This window comes from Elgaria multicarinata, chromosome 1 (assembly GCF_023053635.1).
Source record: "Elgaria multicarinata webbii isolate HBS135686 ecotype San Diego chromosome 1, rElgMul1.1.pri, whole genome shotgun sequence".
NCBI classification, from domain to species: Eukaryota; Metazoa; Chordata; class Lepidosauria; order Squamata; family Anguidae; genus Elgaria; species Elgaria multicarinata.
In genome coordinates this window covers 154,148,596-154,168,983 of record NC_086171.1, presented here as the reverse complement: position 1 = coordinate 154,168,983, position 20,388 = coordinate 154,148,596, and the positions used below count along the sequence as shown (strand labels likewise).

The 20,388-nt window shown below is 41.5% G+C and overlaps 1 protein-coding gene across 1 annotated transcript; it reads right to left on the bottom strand.

Moving 5' to 3' along the window:
• Positions 1–268: 268 nt before the first annotated feature.
• Positions 269–20,357, bottom strand: LOC134407772 (uncharacterized). The gene is made up of 12 exons (XM_063139714.1): positions 20,070–20,357; positions 19,305–19,469; positions 16,597–16,630; positions 10,111–10,271; positions 9,480–9,561; positions 7,028–7,208; positions 6,413–6,480; positions 6,193–6,269; positions 5,298–5,398; positions 4,202–4,296; positions 2,566–2,694; positions 269–1,806 (listed from the first exon to the last, which is right to left on the bottom strand). Exons 2-12 carry the CDS (start codon positions 19,368–19,370, stop codon positions 1,670–1,672), a joined length of 1,131 nt encoding a protein of 376 aa, XP_062995784.1. The 5' UTR covers positions 19,371–19,469; positions 20,070–20,357; the 3' UTR covers positions 269–1,669.
• Positions 20,358–20,388: the final 31 nt, after the last annotated feature.

Genomic DNA, 20,388 nt, shown 5'->3' with positions numbered 1-20,388 from the left:
CTGAGGGTTGTTATTGTTGAACTGTGGGTTGTTGTGTTGTGTGAACCCAGCTGTGCTAACAAACCAGTTTGTTAACCATGAACCACCCACAGTATACAACCCAACAACAAACTCTGAGTTCTTTTTGTGGGTCGTTTCTGGTTAACCCATGGTTTGTCAGCACAGCTGGGTTCACATAACACAACAAACCACTGTTCAATAACAACCCATGGTTCTAGAATAACCCACACTCAACCTTGAGTATGGGTTGTCATGCTATGGGACAGGTGTTGTGGAATAGGGGCTGGTTAATGCCTTCCCACCCGCATTAATTGCTCTTCCATTCAATATTGTCCTCCATGGGCTTCTAGATAAGATTTCTGACATCTAGAACACCAAAAGGGGGAAAAGCAGCTAGGGGAGCTTTTTTTAAAAAATTAAAGTTTGCTGGCAGGGAAAGAATTAAGCAGCTCCTTGCTGCAACGTACACAGCTGCTTTTTTTAAAAAATAAAATAATCAGGACTTCACTATATGTATTACCTATAATATGTAGTTTGTGGCTATATTTGACCATCTTGGCTAGTAAGTGGCTGATGGGCCTCATTCTACATACACATCTAGCTTGGCTGAAAAAATATCTTCCTAATGAAATCAAGATGGCAAGCAAGACTCTTGGGTTTCTACCTCTGCCATTCACTGAAAAGGATCCAAGGCCAGATTAAAAGAACACAGATGAGTGCACTGAGCTATATTTTACTTTCCCACCTAAACCAAAATCCACAAAAATTAACTGCACCATTACTAAGGTAAACACATATCTGGCACTGGAGACCATAGTTCACCCCTGTTCAAACACCAGCAGCTCAAAGGGCAAGGAAACTTACGATGCCCACAGCATTTTCCAGATATCCCTTCCTGTTCCCAGATGGAAAGATGGTCACAGGTTGTGCTCTCCCAGGATGTCTCACCTTCCCCACCCCAGGGCAGTAAAATACATCCAATCATAGCAAGCATGTCAATGACTGGCTCAATAAGGGCAACATAATGGGTTGTATCCAAAATTAGTCCAACTTAAGTACTATTAATTTCAATGGGTCTACTCTAAGCAGGACTAACATTGGATACAGCCCATTATATGTTCCTATCTTCCTCAATGGAGTGTTCACCTTCACATCTGGTTTTACCTTAGCAGTGCTAAAACAGGAGAGCCAGATGTTCTTGTGTGGATAAGCACAGTGGAACAGATTAACAGAATGTGGTCTAAGCTGGATTAATTTCCAGAATGTTTTGTCTTGCAGCTCAGCCTCAATATTGGGTTACAGACGAATTAAACAATAGGAGAGTTGGGAATGACCAGCTCCTAGAAGGAAGCCAATATGTTCCAACACACACACACACACACACACACACACACACACACAGACTAGCAATACAACTGTTCCTTTCCAGAAGGTATGTTGGAAGCCTCTGAACAAAACAGACACAGTCCTCTTGAAGGGTTTTGGGCCTGCACCTCCTACTCTGATGTGCTAACTTCACACGGGTCACAGGCTGAGGTAACACTGTCCCTCCTACCTAATTTTGAATCTGTACAAAAAGCAGCTCAGCATGCAGAAGAGCAGTCCATATGTTTCTCCTCTTTAATTTTTTTCCTCATTAGAAAGAATGAGGCAGTCCTTCGGTGAAGCTTTAAAGGTCACTCAGGTTGAGCTCGGGCAGACTGGTGGACAACTCCGTGCTGAGCTCTGCTCTCTCCAGCATGCCACCAGTTGCCCCTCCAAGGGAACTCTCCTCCAACTCCAAGCTTGGTATGGAAATCTTGTCATCTACAAGTACAAGACAGAGTAGTTAGCCCACTCCTCTGATCCTGATTACACGTAATCACCACCATGCAGCATCACCTCCTGAAGTCAATGTAGTCAATATACTCGCAAGGTGCAGTAAGTTTATTACAAGTGATGTCAGACAGACACATTTTTCAAGTCTTTCAGAAGAGCCAGTTTTCCCTAACAAAATGCAAGAGTTTATTCAACTCATGTCATAGGCATGAGTTAGACTACAAGATCTTTGGGCAAATGGAGCCAGTGAAGTTGCAGAGGGCTACAGCTCTAGGAAAGGTCCTAGAAAAGATCTTGAGAGTCCCAAAACAGATCTACACAGAAGCTGAATTGCAGCAGCTTCATTAGGAATGACTGAGTCATCGGGATTAGTGTAGAAAAAGAGCAACATGCAAAGAGGTTTAAGAGACCCAGCCCCCAGGCACTGTTCACAAGAATCTTAAGCATCTTAATGAAATAGGACGTGAATTCCCCTGAAGAGAATGTTAATCCCTTTATTCCCCAAAATGGGGGTTCCTCAGCATGATGCAATACAGGCCCTGGAAGTTCCAGGGAAAAGGAAAAGCAAACATTGCAGAGAAGCCTTTTCTGTATCAGCCCCATCCTCTTCCTGGCTAGACATAATCATAGATATAATTCAAAACAGAAACTCAAGTAAAAATGTAGACAGAAACCTCATGGCCCCAGAGAAACCAAGCAAGGGTTTCAATAAATATTTCAGAGTGTGCCGGTTACACCTGGGCTCACCAGCAAGTTGTGCGATCTCTGGTTCACTGAAGAGTTCATCTGAGCTGACATCTGTGAGACTGAACTCGGAGACTGAATCATCACTGAGAAAGAACAAGGCATCTTCATGCAACAATCCTTTGTTTTTTTCTAGGAAAACAAAACACCCAAACCGATTAGGAAGAACAGCAGCTCACAGCAATTCAAGGTTCAGTTTCCACAAGAAATGTTTACCATTAGTAAACAACTGAAAAGCTGCCCCTTTGACTGTCTGAAGCCGAGGATCCAGTAGGAGATTCAATGAACAGTACAAGCACACTGTAATGACAATTTGTATTGTTTCCTTAAACATAAAAAAGAGACCGACAGGCGTGTACGGCTCCTCTTCTGTATGTTCTTGGTGAGCGTGCCTTGTTCATGTCCTCTAACACAGAAGTGGGGAACCTCAGGGCAGGGGCCAAATCCAGCCCCTCCCAGGGTTCCCCAGAGGGTCCCACCCTCTTCACTCTGCTCTCTCCAGCATGCCACCAGTTGCCCCTCCAAGGGAAAATATAAATTGACCTGAACCCGCCCCCTTCCCCCCAACCATTGATCATTTGGTGGTTTCTGGATTTTGTGCTGCCCCACCCCCACCCTTCTCCTACAGCTTGCTTACTAGCAGAAAAAACTTGAAGCTAGTGTTTTTTTATATTTTTGGCTCCACCCCCTTTGCCTTTGGCTCCACCCACTAGTGGAATGCACTCCCTGAGAGCTTCTCTGAAACTGAATTCCTCCCTTGGGCTGAAGAGGTTCTCCAACCCAACTATATTATGTGTGTTAGCTACATAATTTGGAAATGTGAAGCACTTCTCTGAGCATCTCTCTCTTTTACACATGCAGATTATTATTCCCAGCTGAAGGGAAAGAGAAGCCAGAGTGATGGTACAGTAGGATCACTCAAAAAAGTTCTAGTGAACCAAAACTAGCAGGTTGAGGGCCATTTTACATGCAATGTTTTTTTTTCTACAAAAGATCTGTGTTGTAAAAAGCAAGCACTCTTTCGCATACCTCAGCGTTTATTTTACAGGAAATACTGACAGATTTCAGCAAAATAAACAGCATTGTCACACTTCACATGCGATCACATGCACCCTTTTTCCTAATCAGAGATTACCTCTATGTAGTGTTCTAACTGGGCCTGGCCAATGTGATCATATTATGCCATCTGCACTGACTGCCATGCCATTTCTGGGCCCAATTCACACCGCTGATTTTAACCTTTAAAGCCCTAAATAGCTTGGGGCCATGTTACCTGAACATCTCCCCCAGGTACTCCCCAAAAAGGAGCAAGGCAGATAGCCTTTTCAGTGGTGCTATCATTTCTGAAATGTTCCCCAAAGAGGCTCACCTGGCATCTACATTGTGATCTTTCTGGGCCATGTGAAGACCATTTTATTCCCCCAGGTATTTTAAGAACTGTTTTTAGAGCTTTTAGTATTTTACTCTGTTGCTAGTTTTAATTTGGTTTTACATGCTAAAATGGTTTCTTCTTTGCTGCTTGTTTTAATCTGGACTATTCTTATTTTTGTTTTGAGATTTGTTTTTAATGCATTGTACACCACCCATGAATTTTGCTTATTGGGTGGTTTAAGTCAATAAAATAAGAATTGGCCCTTACTCATATGAATGCATTCTTCCTTAAATGTCATAGCATTCAGCCTGTCCTCCAAGTGGAGACTTTTCACCTGTTCTTTTAGGTCAGTAACTGCAGATCTGATTAAAAACAAACAAACAAACCATAGCAGCAATTAGTTCCGAGGGAAGGAATACATACAAGTTGAAACATGAATTCTTGCATGGCAGACCATCTGAGAGACTTAGTTAAGTTCATAACAGCTCTGTGCAATTCAATTATGTACAACACAAGAAAGGTAATTAATGTCCTAAAGTGCCCATAGATAGGGACATAAACAGTACAGCGACTGATGAAGTAATGGAAAGCAAGCCATGATTGGCTAGTGACAGAAAAGCTGGCATTATTGCAAGAACAGATGTAATGCCAGAATTATGGCATATCTCAAATGTTTCTCTGGTGTTGCTCACTTAGAATCATTTATGGATTTGAGAGGAACACAGAGGAATAAAGAGCTACAGAGAAGAACAACAGTATTTGTTCCTGTAGATTCAAACCAATATCATACAACTGACTTACTCCAGGTTTTCTGAACCTGGGTGATGATAATTGCTAGAACGGAAGGCTCTTTCATCCCTAAGTGATTAATTCTAGGAGGGAGATCCAGGTAAGCTATGGTTAAAGGCAAAGGGCGCAAAACAACAGGGCAAGAAAGCAAATGCCCCATTTAATGGAAGTGGGATGAGACAGGAAAAGAGTGGAGACAGCAGGAATTTAAAGCAGCATGTCTGTGAGAAGCTGCAGGCAGGCAGGCAATTCATTTTACTAGTCATCCCTTTCTAAGCAGCAGCAAGAGCACACAATTCACTGAGTGGATGTGGTAACAGCAAAAGGTCAACCTTATACAGGACCTTTACAGGAAGGTTTCTGCCTGCCTCTTTTGGCAAACACTGTGAATAGGGGGCCCTCTTGTGGGCAGTTGCCTCTAGCCACCAAGTTGAGACTTCCCCCCCACCCTCACCCCCCTTTCAAATGAGAAGAACAGGAATTCTAATCTAGCAATCATGAACATCTCAGTCCTACAGAGCCACCTGCACACTTGCCCACTGCAGCACACAAGGAGTCTCACACATTTCCCTACTTGACGTGGCTGAGTTCCTGCTGGGTGCTCTGGGTCTCATTCCGAGCTTTATCCAAATCCCGAGTCTGAGTTGTATGAGTGTTCATCAGATCTTCCAGCATCTGGGAACAAGAAAGAACATAGACAACTGTGGTCTTCAATCTAAGTGTGTGTTTGATTTTGTTTTTAAAGATAAAATGAGCATATTCCCATACAATCATATAAGAAGGGGAGTTTCTATGGTTTGGGTTTTGTTCTTTTAAGTACAACCATACGGTTTCCCACTCATGTACTTCCTCGCAGAGGTTAGCAAGCGCCTGGACACAAAAGTGAAATGGCAAATGTTATTTGTATCCGCACTCCCACTGTCATAGCACTGTGCTACATTTCTCAGGCTAGGGAAATGCAGGACAGCATTAGAATGACTATATTCCAGCCTTAAGAGGAGGCCACAAGTGCAGCTGCTCTGACAGCGCATTATGTTTAGGCAGTTGAAGAAATGCAGGACTGCTTTGGTGAATGCAACACGCCCACCACCCAGCAGCTCTGGAGTCTGTTGGCCTGCTCACACACACACACACACCGGTGCTCTCCTGCTGTTAAAGCCGTAAGAAGAAAAATGTACACTAAGACTAACAGCAGCTCTAATGCAGCACCCTTTCTATAGTTATATGAACGATCACCAAGAGAGGAAGGGCACTTGGGCGAGCGGAGTAGAGGATGGGCCATGACATTTTGAACCACTTATGTGTGAGTATCACCAAGCTTGTGGATCACTAGTCATCTCCGACTCTCTTGTCTGTCTAATGAAGATTACTGGCATCCTGGGTAGGAGCTGCATCCCCCTCTGTGTTCAATCTAGCACTGCTGACACTAACTTAATGGGTAGCAAAAAGTAAACTTCCCAACGTTATACCTGACAGTATCGACTTTGAGTTCTCTTAATCTCATGGGTTGCTGACACTTGATTGAACAGATCTTCCTCTTGTCGATCTAAAAGATGCAATAAGCCATATCATTTTCTCAACTGCATGCATCCTCCCCTCTTCCCTACTAAGGTCACAGGGAAAGTGGTCTTTACTCTAATAGTTATTAAAGTAGAGGCTAGGGGTGCAGGAGCGCGAAGCAGTACTTGCCAAGTTTATGTTTCAGCTGCTCTAGCTCCCTTCTGATGCACTCGTACTCTTGCCACAGGACTTTTTTACTGGAATAAGGGGGGAAAGCAGGAGCATGAGCAACAGGACAACAGGGATCACTTCTCTGGACCAGCTGCAAAGTCCCTTGGAAATTCAGTGAATGTTTTAAGATATGAATACTGATGGAAATGCAGCAAACTAGTCCTTTGCCAATTTGAGGTGTAGAGAAATGGTAGACTAGAGATCGTCAGTACTCCTAGCTGGATCTCCATAGGTTAGAAATGAGTGGAAAAAGGTAAATTCACTCATTTATAGCCTACAGGCAGCCAGGTAGGAAACATGATTTACTATAAGCATGCGGTGATTAGCAGGGGCGGTGGGGAACCTAATTTTCCCCAACAGAACAACCCCATTCAAGGGACTTAGCAGAGGCCAAATATATTCAAGCCTTTGAAAATGTGCTTAGACTCTGAATTACATTCTATGAACCCAAAATTATTACACCAAACATATTTTGTGGATGGCACCTGGAAATGCACTGTTTTGCCCTATCCATCACTAATCTCAGTTGTGGATAAAGCCAAGTTGCTTTGGTTTGCTAACCCAAATGCTGACCTCTCCAGCATATCTTGCTTGATACCAGGGCTGGAAAACAAATCAGGAGTGCAGTCGCCATCTGATTGTTGAAACACTTGTTGATGAAGGCTACGGAGCTCACTCTTCAACCCTTCCATCCTGAGTCCCAGCACCGATTCCAAGGCACCGCGGGAATTGTGCTGCAGTCGGTCTACCTCTTCTGCAGCGATAAGCAGGACAGGAGAAAAATATTAGCCAGCAGGACTCCCCTTGACTGCTGCAACAGACAATGGTGGGGATATAACGGTGGCCTTGATGCAGATGCTTTATTGGTGCAAGGAACTCCATTAACTGCGCAACAGGAAACATTTGTCTCCATTTGGGTACTGCAGAGCCAGTTTAGGCACCAGGAATGAGGAAGCCTCCAGAGGTTGCTAGCAAAAGTGAGACATAGATATGGGTTCTATACCCCAGTGCCAACAGACTTAAAGGCCATATGGCTTCGGATAGGAAGGGTAAGAATCCAGATACTTAGGTAGCCTTTTTCATATGGAACACTCTGTAAAGGTATGGAATGCACATTAGAATGTATTACATGTATATATGTGCACCTCCACAGAGCTATTAGAAAAGCAGGAGGCTATCTGCAATTATAAAAATTCATCTAGTGCCCAAAGGCATAAATCAAAACACAATACAAATAGGTAGGAACCTGTGGATGATTAGATCAAATAAGTATGTTGAATTTAACATCCCACCCCCTGTTTTTTGGTACTCAGTGCCCTCTTATGGTTGCTGGTACACAACACTGCAGTGACACTGCTTTCTCACAGGGTCTAGATTCCAGACCTGGCATCCCTATGGCTCCTAGGCTTCCTGACCCACAGTCCCTTGCTTGCCAACAGTACACAGGCCCTCCTGTCTAGGGGCCCTATGTACAGCTTTGCCCTTACTCCTACTTTTTCCTTGCCTTTTCCTTTCTCCATCATCCATAGTTTTCTCAGGGCTCTGAATTCCCAGCTAGAGCCTACATTATCCCACTTCTTTTAGCCACTCTATCTCTCCCACCCCATGCCCCGCGTAGCCTATAGTCCCTTCTGATCTTAGCTGCTATAATGTTGTTTTTAGAGTCTCCTTTCTGATTAACCCTTTTCTGGCATCAGTTCCCTGTCCACACAAATCTCAAGTATTCCACACAAGTCTGGGCATTCCCCTCCCTTTCCTCCTCTCTTCCCTCTGCACTTTCATAGGTCTCTCTGAATCACCATTTCTCAGTTCTCCCTTTTTCTTCTTTCAGTCAGTTTTGCTCCATGACTCCTTTCCCGCCTCTCCTTTTTTCTACTTCCCTTTATGGAGCTCAGTGACAATGACCCACAAGGCCTTTCTTCGCCCAGCATTTCATTCCCCTAGCAATTCACACTAGTGATGAAATCTGTGCATAGTAGCTGGCTAACCACAACAGACTAGAAAAAACTGGTACAAACTTCACCATGTGCCTCTCAATTAAATCCAAAGGGAGAGGTGGGTAAGAAATATTATTATTATTATTAATTCAGGGAGAGGAGGAATGCAGACATAGGCAGGCCTTCTCCCACTCCAGCTTCTATTTTTTATTACTTTGATAGGCCATAGACATTCCTACAAAGAGGTGGGGAATGACAGTAAACAGGAGATACTTTGAATTCCCCCTTGGAGCCACAACTGACCCACAGGCCTTATGTTGTACAGGCCTGGTTTAGAGAAGCTGCTTGGAGAATTCAAAGAAAGAAGTAAATTGCTGTACTGACAAGCCAATTTAATGTTTGAGAAGGAAAGGGAGAATCTTCAACATCGTCAGTGAATTTTTGTTTGGTTTGTTGGTTATTACCTTTAAAGCCCTAAGTGGATTAGGACCAGAATATCTAGAAGATCATCTCCCATATGAGCCTGCTCACTCATTAGCATCTGAAGAGGCTCTCCTTTGCACCCCCTGCAACATATGGATCAGGTTTGGCTGGGATGCCTCCTCTGTAGTTGCATCTAGACTATGGAACCCCCTTTTGAGGGAGGCTTGCCTTGTTTCCCTCGCTGATAGACGTTTTGCCTGTCAAACTGTTGACGATTAAAAGTCCCTGGTTTGAGGTTTTATCTACAGTTTCCTGATCTATTCCTCAACCCCATCTTGTGGTTTTAGACTATGTGTTTCTTAAACCATAGCTGTTAAGATGCCTTAAGCATTTTAAGGCCTGTTCAGACAACACGCCATACCATGCGCTGCTTAACCACAAAATGGTTAATGGAATGCAGTAAGGGTAATGCATTCCGTTAACCATTCTGTGGTTAAGCAGCATGGTTTAGCATGTTGTCTGAACCAGGCCATAGTGTTCTAAATAAAATAAACTGGTTTTTTTTTAGGGTTTACAAGCAAACCTTTGTTTTAACGACACCAGGCGATCAAGAAACGAGGGCACCTTTGGAAGAGCAATTGCCAAACAGGGAAAATCTCTCATACCTTCTAGGTGACTGATACTCCGCTGCTGCAGTTCCTTCTCCTGTTTCAGCCGATGTACTGCCTGAGTGAGGGACTCTATGACCTAATGAGAAAGAGGAGAACCCAAAACCTGGTAACAGTCAATTTCACCTAACAAAGGGCTCTCAAAACCTTAGCTGAAATGTAAGCAGCCCAATAAAGCTAAGCTGAACCAAAGAATTGGTTTGAAGATGTGCATAGTTCTCTGTGAGCACCCCACCCCATCCTGACCGGAATTTCATTCAAATGATGGGATTTCCCTCTATTTTGTCCTCACAACAATTCTGTGAAGTGGGCTAAACTGAGACGCAGTAACAAGTCCAAGGTCACACAGTGAGCTTCATGGCTAAACAGCGACTTGGAACCCAGGTCTATCTGCTTTAAGTCCAATTATCTATTTCATGACATCTCTTATGTGCAACACTTTGCATATGGTTTTGCTGAATTAATTAATTAAAGCTCCCATTCATTAATTTAGAAGCCTCCAAGGTACAGACAATCCCTTCACAAAAGTGTTTACGAGGGAAGAGTGCGTGTATGCACCCAGTTATGAACATAAACATGTTCTCCACCTCATAGCAGAAAGGCTGCATGTCACTGCAGTCTTGATTACCTGGGCTTGTGAATGCAGTTGCTTGCTGATGGCTGAGAGCTCGTCGGTGGCCATTCTGCAGCATGGGTGAGCTTCACATGTGAAATGCAGGGGTGATGGTCCACTCTGTGGCTCACTTGGAAGAGCAGTTTCGGTATTTATTCTGTCTAGAAACAAATCAGCTGTGGGGATAGAAAGCAACAAAACTGGCCAATCTGCAAAGCATGAAAACCGTCTAGAATTGGCTTGATACTTTATTTAGCCCAACTGCAAATAATTTATTTATTTAAAACATTTCTTGGTTGCCTTTCAGGGCAAAGTCCTCACAAGGCAGCTTACAATAAAATACATAAAATATCAAAATCAATAAAACAGCAATTAATATACGTTGACTCCATATCTTCCCCCACTCTTGACCACTTAACTGTCCTACCATATCTTGGTCCCATATCATTTTAATATGTTCTTGTTGTTTTTCCATGCTCATTAGTATCTTATACACCACACTCATTATACCCCTACCAACTAACTTTCCAGTCTTGTTTTCTCTTTGTAAAATCAACCTTTCCATTTCTGTACACTCTCTACACTCTATATTTTCCTCTTTCCACTTTTTTGTCCATTGTTCTAGTTGTGGTGCCTCCATCCAAGCATTTCGCCTCTCTCTTACTAACTCTTTTATTTTGTCTTTATCCATTTCCTTCATCCAATCTTTTAATTTATTTATTCCCTTTTCTCTTAAATCTTTCTCCAATTCTTTCTTCAAATTCTCTGGGAAATCCCCCCTCATCACCACTGGCATTAGGGGAGATATCTTTGGCATTAATTTTTCTTTATATTTGGCCCAAACCTCTGTTATATTTTTCATCAGGGGGTTCTCTATTCCCCCCATTTTTTTTTTTAAATTATAAAAAAAGAAAGTTCTCCAACCTACACTTCTTCTCTTGCGTCTCCTATTCTAACCATTCCAAATCTTTATTTCCTATCATCCCCTCTATCACATATCTTAATTGATTTGCAATGTAATACCACTTTATATTAGGGAGACCCAATCCTCCCACTTTTGGAGATTCATACCATATCTTCTTATTGATCCTTGCTTTCTTATCCCCATTAACATAATTATTAACTACCGTTTGCCAATATTTCACTTCTGCCTCCGACACTTTAATTGGTAACATTCTAAACAAAAAATTAATCTTTGGTATGATCTTCATTTTTATAATTGCTATTCTTCCAAACCATGACAATCTTATTTTCCTAAGCTCTTCCATTTTTTTCTTGATCTCCTGTTTCAGCCCTTCAAAAATTTTCTCTCCCAGATCCTTTAAATCCTCAGTTATATATACTCCCAGATATTTAATAAACCTCCTCACTTTAATCTTTACATTTCTACTTATCCCCTCCTGTATCAGTTCCTTATTATAGTTAAATAACGTCATTTATGATTTAGGCCAATTAATCTGTATCCCTGTCATTCCTCCAAACTCCTTCAGATGTTGTTTAACCCTTTCCATTCTCTCCAAAGGCTCCTCTATAGTTAATAAAGTATCATCCACAAAGAAACTTATTTTGGTTTTCTCTCTACTTCCTATTCCTCTGATACTTTCATCTTTTCTAATTATTATTGCCAATGTTTCTATTACTAATGCAAATAAAATCGGGGAGAGGGGACATCCTTGCCGTGTACCTCGGGTTAGGAAAATTCGTTCTGTCAACCTATCATTTACCTGTACCCATGCACTATTTTTTTGATATAACTTGTTTATCATACCTTTAAATCTCTCACCAAATCCCAATCTTTCTATTATCATTTTTAGCACTGGCCATTCCACGCAATCAAAGGCTTTAAAAATATCTAAGGCTATCAACCCCGCTATAAATTTATTTCTCCCAATTATATCTATTGTATTAAGTACCCTTCCAATTAAATTAGACATCTGTCTTCCTGCTACAAACCCGCACTGGTCCCTTTCGATATAATTAGCTATAAACTTATTCATCCTTTTAGCCATAATTGCTGTCAATATTTCTGCGTCTTGATTCAATAACGAGATGGGCCTATACGACCCAGGATCTGTCGGGTCTTTCTCTGGTTTTGGTATTAACACTATCAATGATTGTTCCCATGATGGTGGGATCACTTCCCCTTCTTATACCCTATTATATAACACTACTAACTTAGGTATCAACATTCTTTTACATTTTTTATAATATTCTCATCCCAATCCATTTAATCCTGGTGACTTCCCCCCTTTTAGCCCATCAATAACCTCCTCTATTTCCTTGTCCGTCACTATTCAATCCATCTCCTTTCTATCTTCATCCTGTAGCTTTATTTTCCAGTGTTCCTTTATATATTCCTCAATTTTTTCCCAATTTACTCTTCGATGTATACAATTCCTGATAAAATTTTTGAAAAATTCTAACTTTTCTTTCATCAAATTACAATTCTTCCCCGCTTTATCCTTAATTACTCCAATTAAGTTCCTACTCTTCTTTGATTGCACAGATCTGGCCAGCCATTTAGAACTCTTATTACTATGTTCAAAAAATTCTCTTTTTAAATATAGCAAGTTCTTTTGTATTTCCTCAGTGTTCCTTTCCTCCCATTCCTTCCTCTTTGCCTGCAGCTGCACATATGAGTGCTCCTTCTCTAATTCCTTTGCTTTCTCTTCTTGTTGTCTCCTCATCCTATATGTCTCCCTAATACAAATCCCTCTAGCAACTGCTTTCATCGAATCCCATAATATTGCTTGGGTACATTGTCCTGTGTCATTGATTGCCCAAATATCCTCCATTTCTTTCTCAATTTTCTTCACAATTTCCCCCCTATTAAGTAATCTGTTATCTAATCTCCATCTTCTAGCATCCCTGTAATCCTTCTGTATTTCAATATCTACATTAACTAAAACATGATCCGTAACTTTGATTATCCCTATTTCTGTATTTATTAATTTCGACACTAAACTCTTTGATACAAAAATGTAATCTATTCTAGAAATATTGCGAGCTGAGGAAAAGTATGTGTACTTTAACTCATGCCCCTTAATCCACCTCCACACGTCTTGCATCTCATTTCTTTCCATAATTTTATATAACCCTGTAATATTTTTACGTTTTTCTTGTGCTGTAGGCTTCAACTTATCTTCCTTTTTATCTAAAACCATATTAAAATCTCCAGCCATTATTGTTGATCCATTTTGCAGGCCCCCCATTTCTCTAAACACTTGTTCGTAAAACTCCACTTGATTCTCATTCGGGGCGTATATATTCACCAATGTGTACTTTTCTCGGCCCACTTCTCCTTGAATTATTATAAATCTTCCCTTTGTATCCTTCTTTACTTGTAACACATTAAAACCACATTTCTTCGAGATTATAACCGCTACACCCCTAGACTTTGATGATCCATATGCTTTTTCATACGTGGTTGCCTACCTCAATTTAAGTTCGTTATCTCCTTCTTTAACTTGATGTGTTTCTTGTAAGAATATAATATCCACTTTATCTCTGGTCTCTAAAGCGTCTATTCTCCGTCTTTTTAACACTGTTCCTAAACCTTGACGTTTAACATAGTAATTCTCATTCTCACATCGACAAGAATAAAAGAACACTACTACAAATTAGTATGGAGGTGGTATTTAACACCAGTAAGATTACACCAGATAGATAAGAAATATTCAGTAAATTGTTGGAGAGGGTGTCAGGAAATAGGTACGTATTTTCATATGTGGTGGGATTGTAAAAATATTCAGAAGTTTTGGCAAATGGTATTTAAAGAAATAAATGAAATAATGAGATGGAAGGTAGAAATAGGCCCAAAGATAGCATTGTTATCAATATATGAAGGGGTCCAATGTATGCAAAATAGTAAAGAATTAATAACTAATTTACTAACAGCAGCTAGACTGATAATTGCTAGGAATTGGAAAGAACAAAGAGAATATAAAATAGAAGAATGGTATAAAGAAGTCTGGGATATTGCTATTAATGATAGGCTAACGGGGTGTATGAAAGTTAAGAAAGGAATATTAAAGCGGAATGATTTTGAGGAGATTTGGAAACCATTTGTTAAATTTGTATTAGGAAAAGGGAAAGGGTGTAAACTGTCACAAGATGTGTTACAATTTTGGAGTGGAGAATAATGGTCCCAGGGGGTGGGTTGCACCTTTTATTATTATCATTTTTATGATGGTTATTATTGTTATTATTAGATTATTGTATTAAGTAGTTTTTTTCTTTGTTCTTTATCGTTATTATTGTAATTATTAAAAAAAATTAAAAAATAAATAAACAAGATGTTGGTTGAATTTAAAAACAAAACAAAACAGCAATTAAAACAATAAAACCAACAATAAAATCAGCAGGAACAACAATAGCATCAATAACAACAATAACAGCAATAAAAACACTCATCATGTGAAGGCCATGGTAAAATAAAATATTTTAAGGCCTTTTTAAAAGCCTGCAAGGAAGGTGCATGGCAGACCTCTAATGGAAGTTTGTTCCAGAGATTTGGGGGCACTGCAGAGAAAGCCCTCTCCCGTGCGGACACCCACCTAATTGCCCTCACAGGTGGGCAAATGAGAAAGGCCTCTCTCTCTCTGATCTTAAAGTGCAGGCAGGCTGATATGGGTGAAGGCGGTTCTTCAAGTAATTTGGTCCCTCATCATTTAGGGCTCTAAAGGGCAAAACCAGCACTTTGAATTGGGCAGCTGGTGCAACATAGACGTTATGCGGTCAGAGCGCCTTGGCCAGCTGCATTCTGCACTCAATAACTGCTCAATGCAAAGGTCAGTTGCATTGATTATATCCAACTATCTTTCTGTTCCTTTAATCTCTCTGTTCGAACTAATATTTCCTATATCTGCTTGGATGTCAGATCAATCTTCTCAGCCAATTAAGAGTCTGAGCATCACCTTTGATCCTTTTTATTATTATCCTCTTTTTTGGGCTCACATCAGCATTTTAATTAATGTTTGTTCGTTTGCTAATACTTCTAAAATCCACCCCTTTTTATCTAGTGAGTTTATTAAAACCTTTATCCAGATGCCCCTTCTGTCTCTGTGGTGACTACTGTAAGATTCTGTTTGCTGGCGTCCCTGACTCTTAACTGAAATGTATTGGCGTCCTTCTGAATTCTACTTTTAATATTTACAACTCTTCACGGTTTCCCCCTTATCTGTCTACAATGTTTCTCTCTAGTTCCCCCAGTCTCCATTTAATCCACTTTTTTGTGCTTTTTCTTGTGTCTGTGCACTCTCACTCATGTTGCCCCTTATGTGGAGAACACTTTCTATTTAAATATCCAGCTGGCCTCCTCTTTGCCCCACTTTTAAGAAATTAAAAACTTACATTCTCTCTTGCATTTCTATCTCATCCTATTTGACTTTGTCTCTTTCCTACTCCTAGATTAATTCTTGTAACCTTTTAACTCTTTTTCTTCAACTCCTTCCAAATTCTTCTCGCTTCCCGGTTTCATTTTTTAAAAAAGATTGTGAGCCTGCAGGCAGGGATTTGTTAGATACTTTTATAACTAACTGATAAAAAAGAAAGATTACATTCCAGTTTTAAAAGCAAAGCCTAGAGTTTATATCTGCTATATTTATTTATTATATTTCTATACCACCCAATAGCCAAAGCTCTCTGGGTGGTTCACAAAATTAAAACACTAGAATGAAACATGATAAGCATAATATAAAACCTTTGAAAGTTTAAAACAGAATAAAACTAAAATAAAAACCAGCAACAGAAAAAAAATCTTAAAGCACAACACACAGTCAAAAACAAACTGAAGAACTAAACAACCTGGGAAAATAAAAAGGTCTTCACCTGGTGCCCAAAAGATCACAAGATGCTTGGTGAACCTCTCTGGGGAAGGTATTCCACAACTGGAGTGCCACCACCAAAAAGTCCCTCTCTTTAGCATCTACCCGTCTCACCTCATTTGAGATGGGTGGCAACTCGTATGAGTTGAAAAAAATAGCAAACAGAGGGGGTAGATGTGACTGAGATTCAGAGACAAAATCATTCAGCAGGTTCAACAAACATTAAGAATTGCCTTGCTGGACCAGAGTGAGGTCTATCTTCAGGGGGAGTGAATCTGTGGCCCTCCAGATGCTGTGGGACTACAATGCCCATCAGCCCCAACCATCTGATCAAAGACGGCCAGATCTGGTAATCAGAGGTAAGAGTTGTAGTCCAACAAAAGCATGAAGGCAACATATTCCCTACTCCTGGTCTATCTAGCTTAACATTCAGTTTGTAATAGCAGCCAGCGAAATGATGCCGCAGAGTGTTCAGAAGCACGTGATGACAGTCATGGCCTTTCCCTATTCTTGGCTCTCAGGATCTGCACACATCTGAAACAGCAGACAGCTGCCCCACCGGATTTCTACCCAGAGAGATGTTCTAATCTTGTAATTCAGAAATTCAAGGCATTAGAGAGATTTTTCTTCTGCGGCAAGTGCTTTAGAATTACATAATACAACCACTCATCCTTACCTTTGGAAGAACTGCTGGCTGGGTTCAGACGCTGCTGTAATAGAAGCAAGATGATGTTAAGTTATAAAAAATTCCAGATACTCTCTTTGGAAACTAACTTGAAGCACTTTTGTAAACCGCCCAGAGAGCTTCGGCTATGGGGCAGTATATAAATGTAACAAATAAATAAATATTGTAACCACTTTGCATCAAAAGCAGCTTAGCTTGTTCCATATAAACACTTGGAGAGCAACTGGCAAGACAAAATGCTCTCATATTGTACTGCCTTCAATGGGCAGGCAACAGTAACATAACTTGTATGTAATATATGTAACATACACAGTCTGAGCAAGCGAGCACGGTCGTAAAATGCCATGTTTCCCACACAATTACAGAAACTGTCACTTGATCGCTTGGCTGAATGAAGACTAAAGCAACATTTCCAACATCCTTTATTTACAAGCTGTCAAAACTGCTTTTTAGCTGTCGCTCTCAAAGTGGTGTACAAAATAGTCAAAACAAACATCTTAAAATCACACAGGCAAAACAAGAAACCTACAGACTAAACAGTTTCCTGGCAGAAAACCACACAGTAGAGCTAATTTCCAAAAGCAGAATGCAATATAATAAAATGAAAATTGGAGTGGGTGGTTTTTACCTGTTTCCAGAATGCCATGAGAGGGGGAGTCAAACAAACAGCTCTTAGAAGCTAATTTCATAGCTCCAGTGTGGCAACCAAGAAGCCCTGCTTCTTCCTGGAGACATGTCTGGCCTCCTTATGAAATGGAGCTTGAAGCAGGGTTCCACTAATATTTTTTAACTTCAGGAAAATTCATTGGGGATGCAGCTTTTCCTCATATATCCCAGTCCCACACGATTTAAGGCTTTATAGATTAAAACCTGTATCTTGAATTGGCAGAAATTCAGCAAAATTTGTTTCAATATAGGTCCCATATAAAATACAATTCAGAGACGAGTGAGTTCCCAACCACCTCCATGAGTAGCCATGTTTACAAAGCACTGCAATGGTCTACACTCGAGGTTACCAAGGCATGGATAACAGCAACTAGGTTTATTTGCCAGAACAGGGCACAGCTGGCATACTAACTGGTAAAAGACACTTTGGGCCACAGCCAGGGGTCTGCAGTCAAACTCTCCCAATGCCTCCCCCACACCAGCACTAGCCTTTGCCAACAGAAAGGCCAGCAGGAGAGTGCCAGGTTGCACAATGCTGGTCAGAGGTGCCCCAACACCCTGCTCCTCTGCTCACCTTGCCCAAAGGGAAAGGCCAATGGGAGAGCGGCCAGTTGCAGGATGCTGGTCGGAGGCAACCTGAGCACTGGTGTGCATCATCCCCTTCTCTGTCAACCGTTCCTGTCAGGAAAGGTTAGAAGGGGAGCAGCTAGTTGAATGCCACTGCATGTAGGCATTTCAAGCACCTTCAAGCAGCAGCATCCAACTTTCCCTGCACCTTTCCTGCTCCAGAGAAAGAAAGACTAGCCAAGAAGGGATTTTCTTCGTATGGTCCTATGTGGCTGACTGCTCATCATGCTCACCAGAGGGCAGTGCCCCAGTCTCCACAGTGAGCACGGCAACTGAGTGTATCGAATCCTGCCAGCCATCACTAGAACAAGGCCAAGTCCAGAATTTCCCCTAAGTGCCAAGCCTGATCTTTCAAAGAGAGCAAAAACCTGCCTAGAAGAGGCATTTCCCTCTTCCACCCAGCTATTTCAGTGTGACAAACCTAACAGCATCACTTATGTCTTCTCCAGATTGAGCTTAAGTTTGTTGTCAGAATGAAATAGCTGCTTCAGAGGATACATGGTAATTCTTTGCTATGTCTCATGCCGGTTATTCAGGCCAACACACATGCGACTGATAGGGAGAGACAAACTGGAATAATTCCATGTCATTTCAAAGCACCCCCCTTCAAGAATGTGTGACATATGGGAGTCAGTTTTGTCTTATATGCTCCAAGTCCAGCCACAAACTGGACAAAGCTTAAGTAGTTCAGCAAAGATTGCAAGAGTAAAATGCCTAAGAAAAAAGTTTAAAAGAAGACAACATAGTTAAACTTGAGGAGAGATGATATGGTAACCATTTTAGTTTTGAAAACCATTATTATAAGGAGCCCAGTTATTCTCAAGGACCCTTAAATCTGAATTCAATGCTTGTCCAAAAGATTCCTATTAATCTCAACTTTTGGGCCCATTCAGAAGACACCTTCTTAAACCATGGTGGTTAAGCCAGAAAGCCAGGCCGTGTTCAGAAGACACCTTAAACCATGGCTTTAACCATGGTGAATAAGGCTTTTTGCTTTATTCACCGTGGTTAAAGCCATGGTTTAAAGTGTCTTCTGAACACAGCCTAACTTTCTGGCTTAACCACTGTGGTTAAAGCCATGGTTTAAGGTGTTTTCTGACTCATTATACCCCTTTTACCACATTCTCAACCTACCAAGCTGTCACTCCAGAAGGAACAGTAAAAAATTAATAGTCATCTTTAAAAATTAGGACCAAAAATTTCAGCAGATTCTTGAAATTTACTAAAACCGGATTCTTGGAAACTATCAATAATGTACTTGCCCCTCACAAAACACACCTATGACGTGAACAAGTATCAACAGCATCTTTAACAGTCTTATTCAATGACCAAAGGCCTTTCTTCAACACTGGGAGGGGGGGGGGTGGAGGACACAGGTCTATATGTTGCTCTGAAGCTGAACTTGCCTTAATTTTGGCCATGTTGCTGTCTGTTTCAGTCAATATTGAGCTGAGCTGTGTGTTCCAATCCATGTTGTTGGCAAAAAGATGCTTTTAGCAATTCACTGGCTGCCAATTTGTAACCTAGGAGGAATCCTTGGCTAGAAAGAAATCCCAGCAGGAGAGGAGTGCCTGCAAAAGCAGCAGGAGAAATGTTGGTTTTCTTCCGTGATCTATACTGATCCTCATCACAGCCAAGGGAAAAAGAGCAACTACCAAGAAGTACAGACTTGAAAATTCAGGTCCTTTCACACAAAGATGTCCACAAGGTTTTTTTGTTTCAAAGCAGCTAAGGAATACCCAGCATAGAAAATACCTCTAAAGGGAATACACCACCTCACATCTGCCACAACTCCATCTCTAGGACAGACTCACAACAATAACCCTTCACCCTGAGAACCAGGAGCACGTTTGAAAGAGCACTCCCACCGCCCGCCATCAAAACACACAACTGTTCAGGAAATCTGTAAGCTCCCTCAAGGATGGACATGAACATAAACATCTAAGCAGCCCCCCTCTGTAGGAGCAATAAGAGCTCAAGTGCCTCTTTCTGTAAGCAGAGTTATATCCATGTTACCTTGTTCCATTCATTTCAATGGGGTCTACTCTAATTAGGACTAACAATGGACAATGACACACACACCCTTTTAAGGGGTTGTGGCCAAACCTTATCCATGGGATTTATTAGTGGGGCACAGACATGTCCTTGGGTGCTTTGCGATAGGGACTCACTCGATCTCTCTGATGATAAGGCAGAGCAGAACCCCACCCAACCTTCGCCGGTGCTTCTGGCTCGGAGGGTTCACACAGATACTTATATCAGCCTCTCGCCGCTATGGGGGCTGTGGGCGCCCAGGCTCCTCGCCATAGCAGCTCTGGATATCCCGACTAGAGAACAGCAAGTAAGCAAGCAGAGCAGGAGGAAGGAAGACGAAAGAAAAGATACGGTGGCGGCCTTGCCCGCATCCGCAGCCTGTCCCTTTCCACGGCAGAGATTCGAACACGCACTCCGGAGACCGCTAAAAGCCCGAGGGCAGGTTCCGCCTTCCGC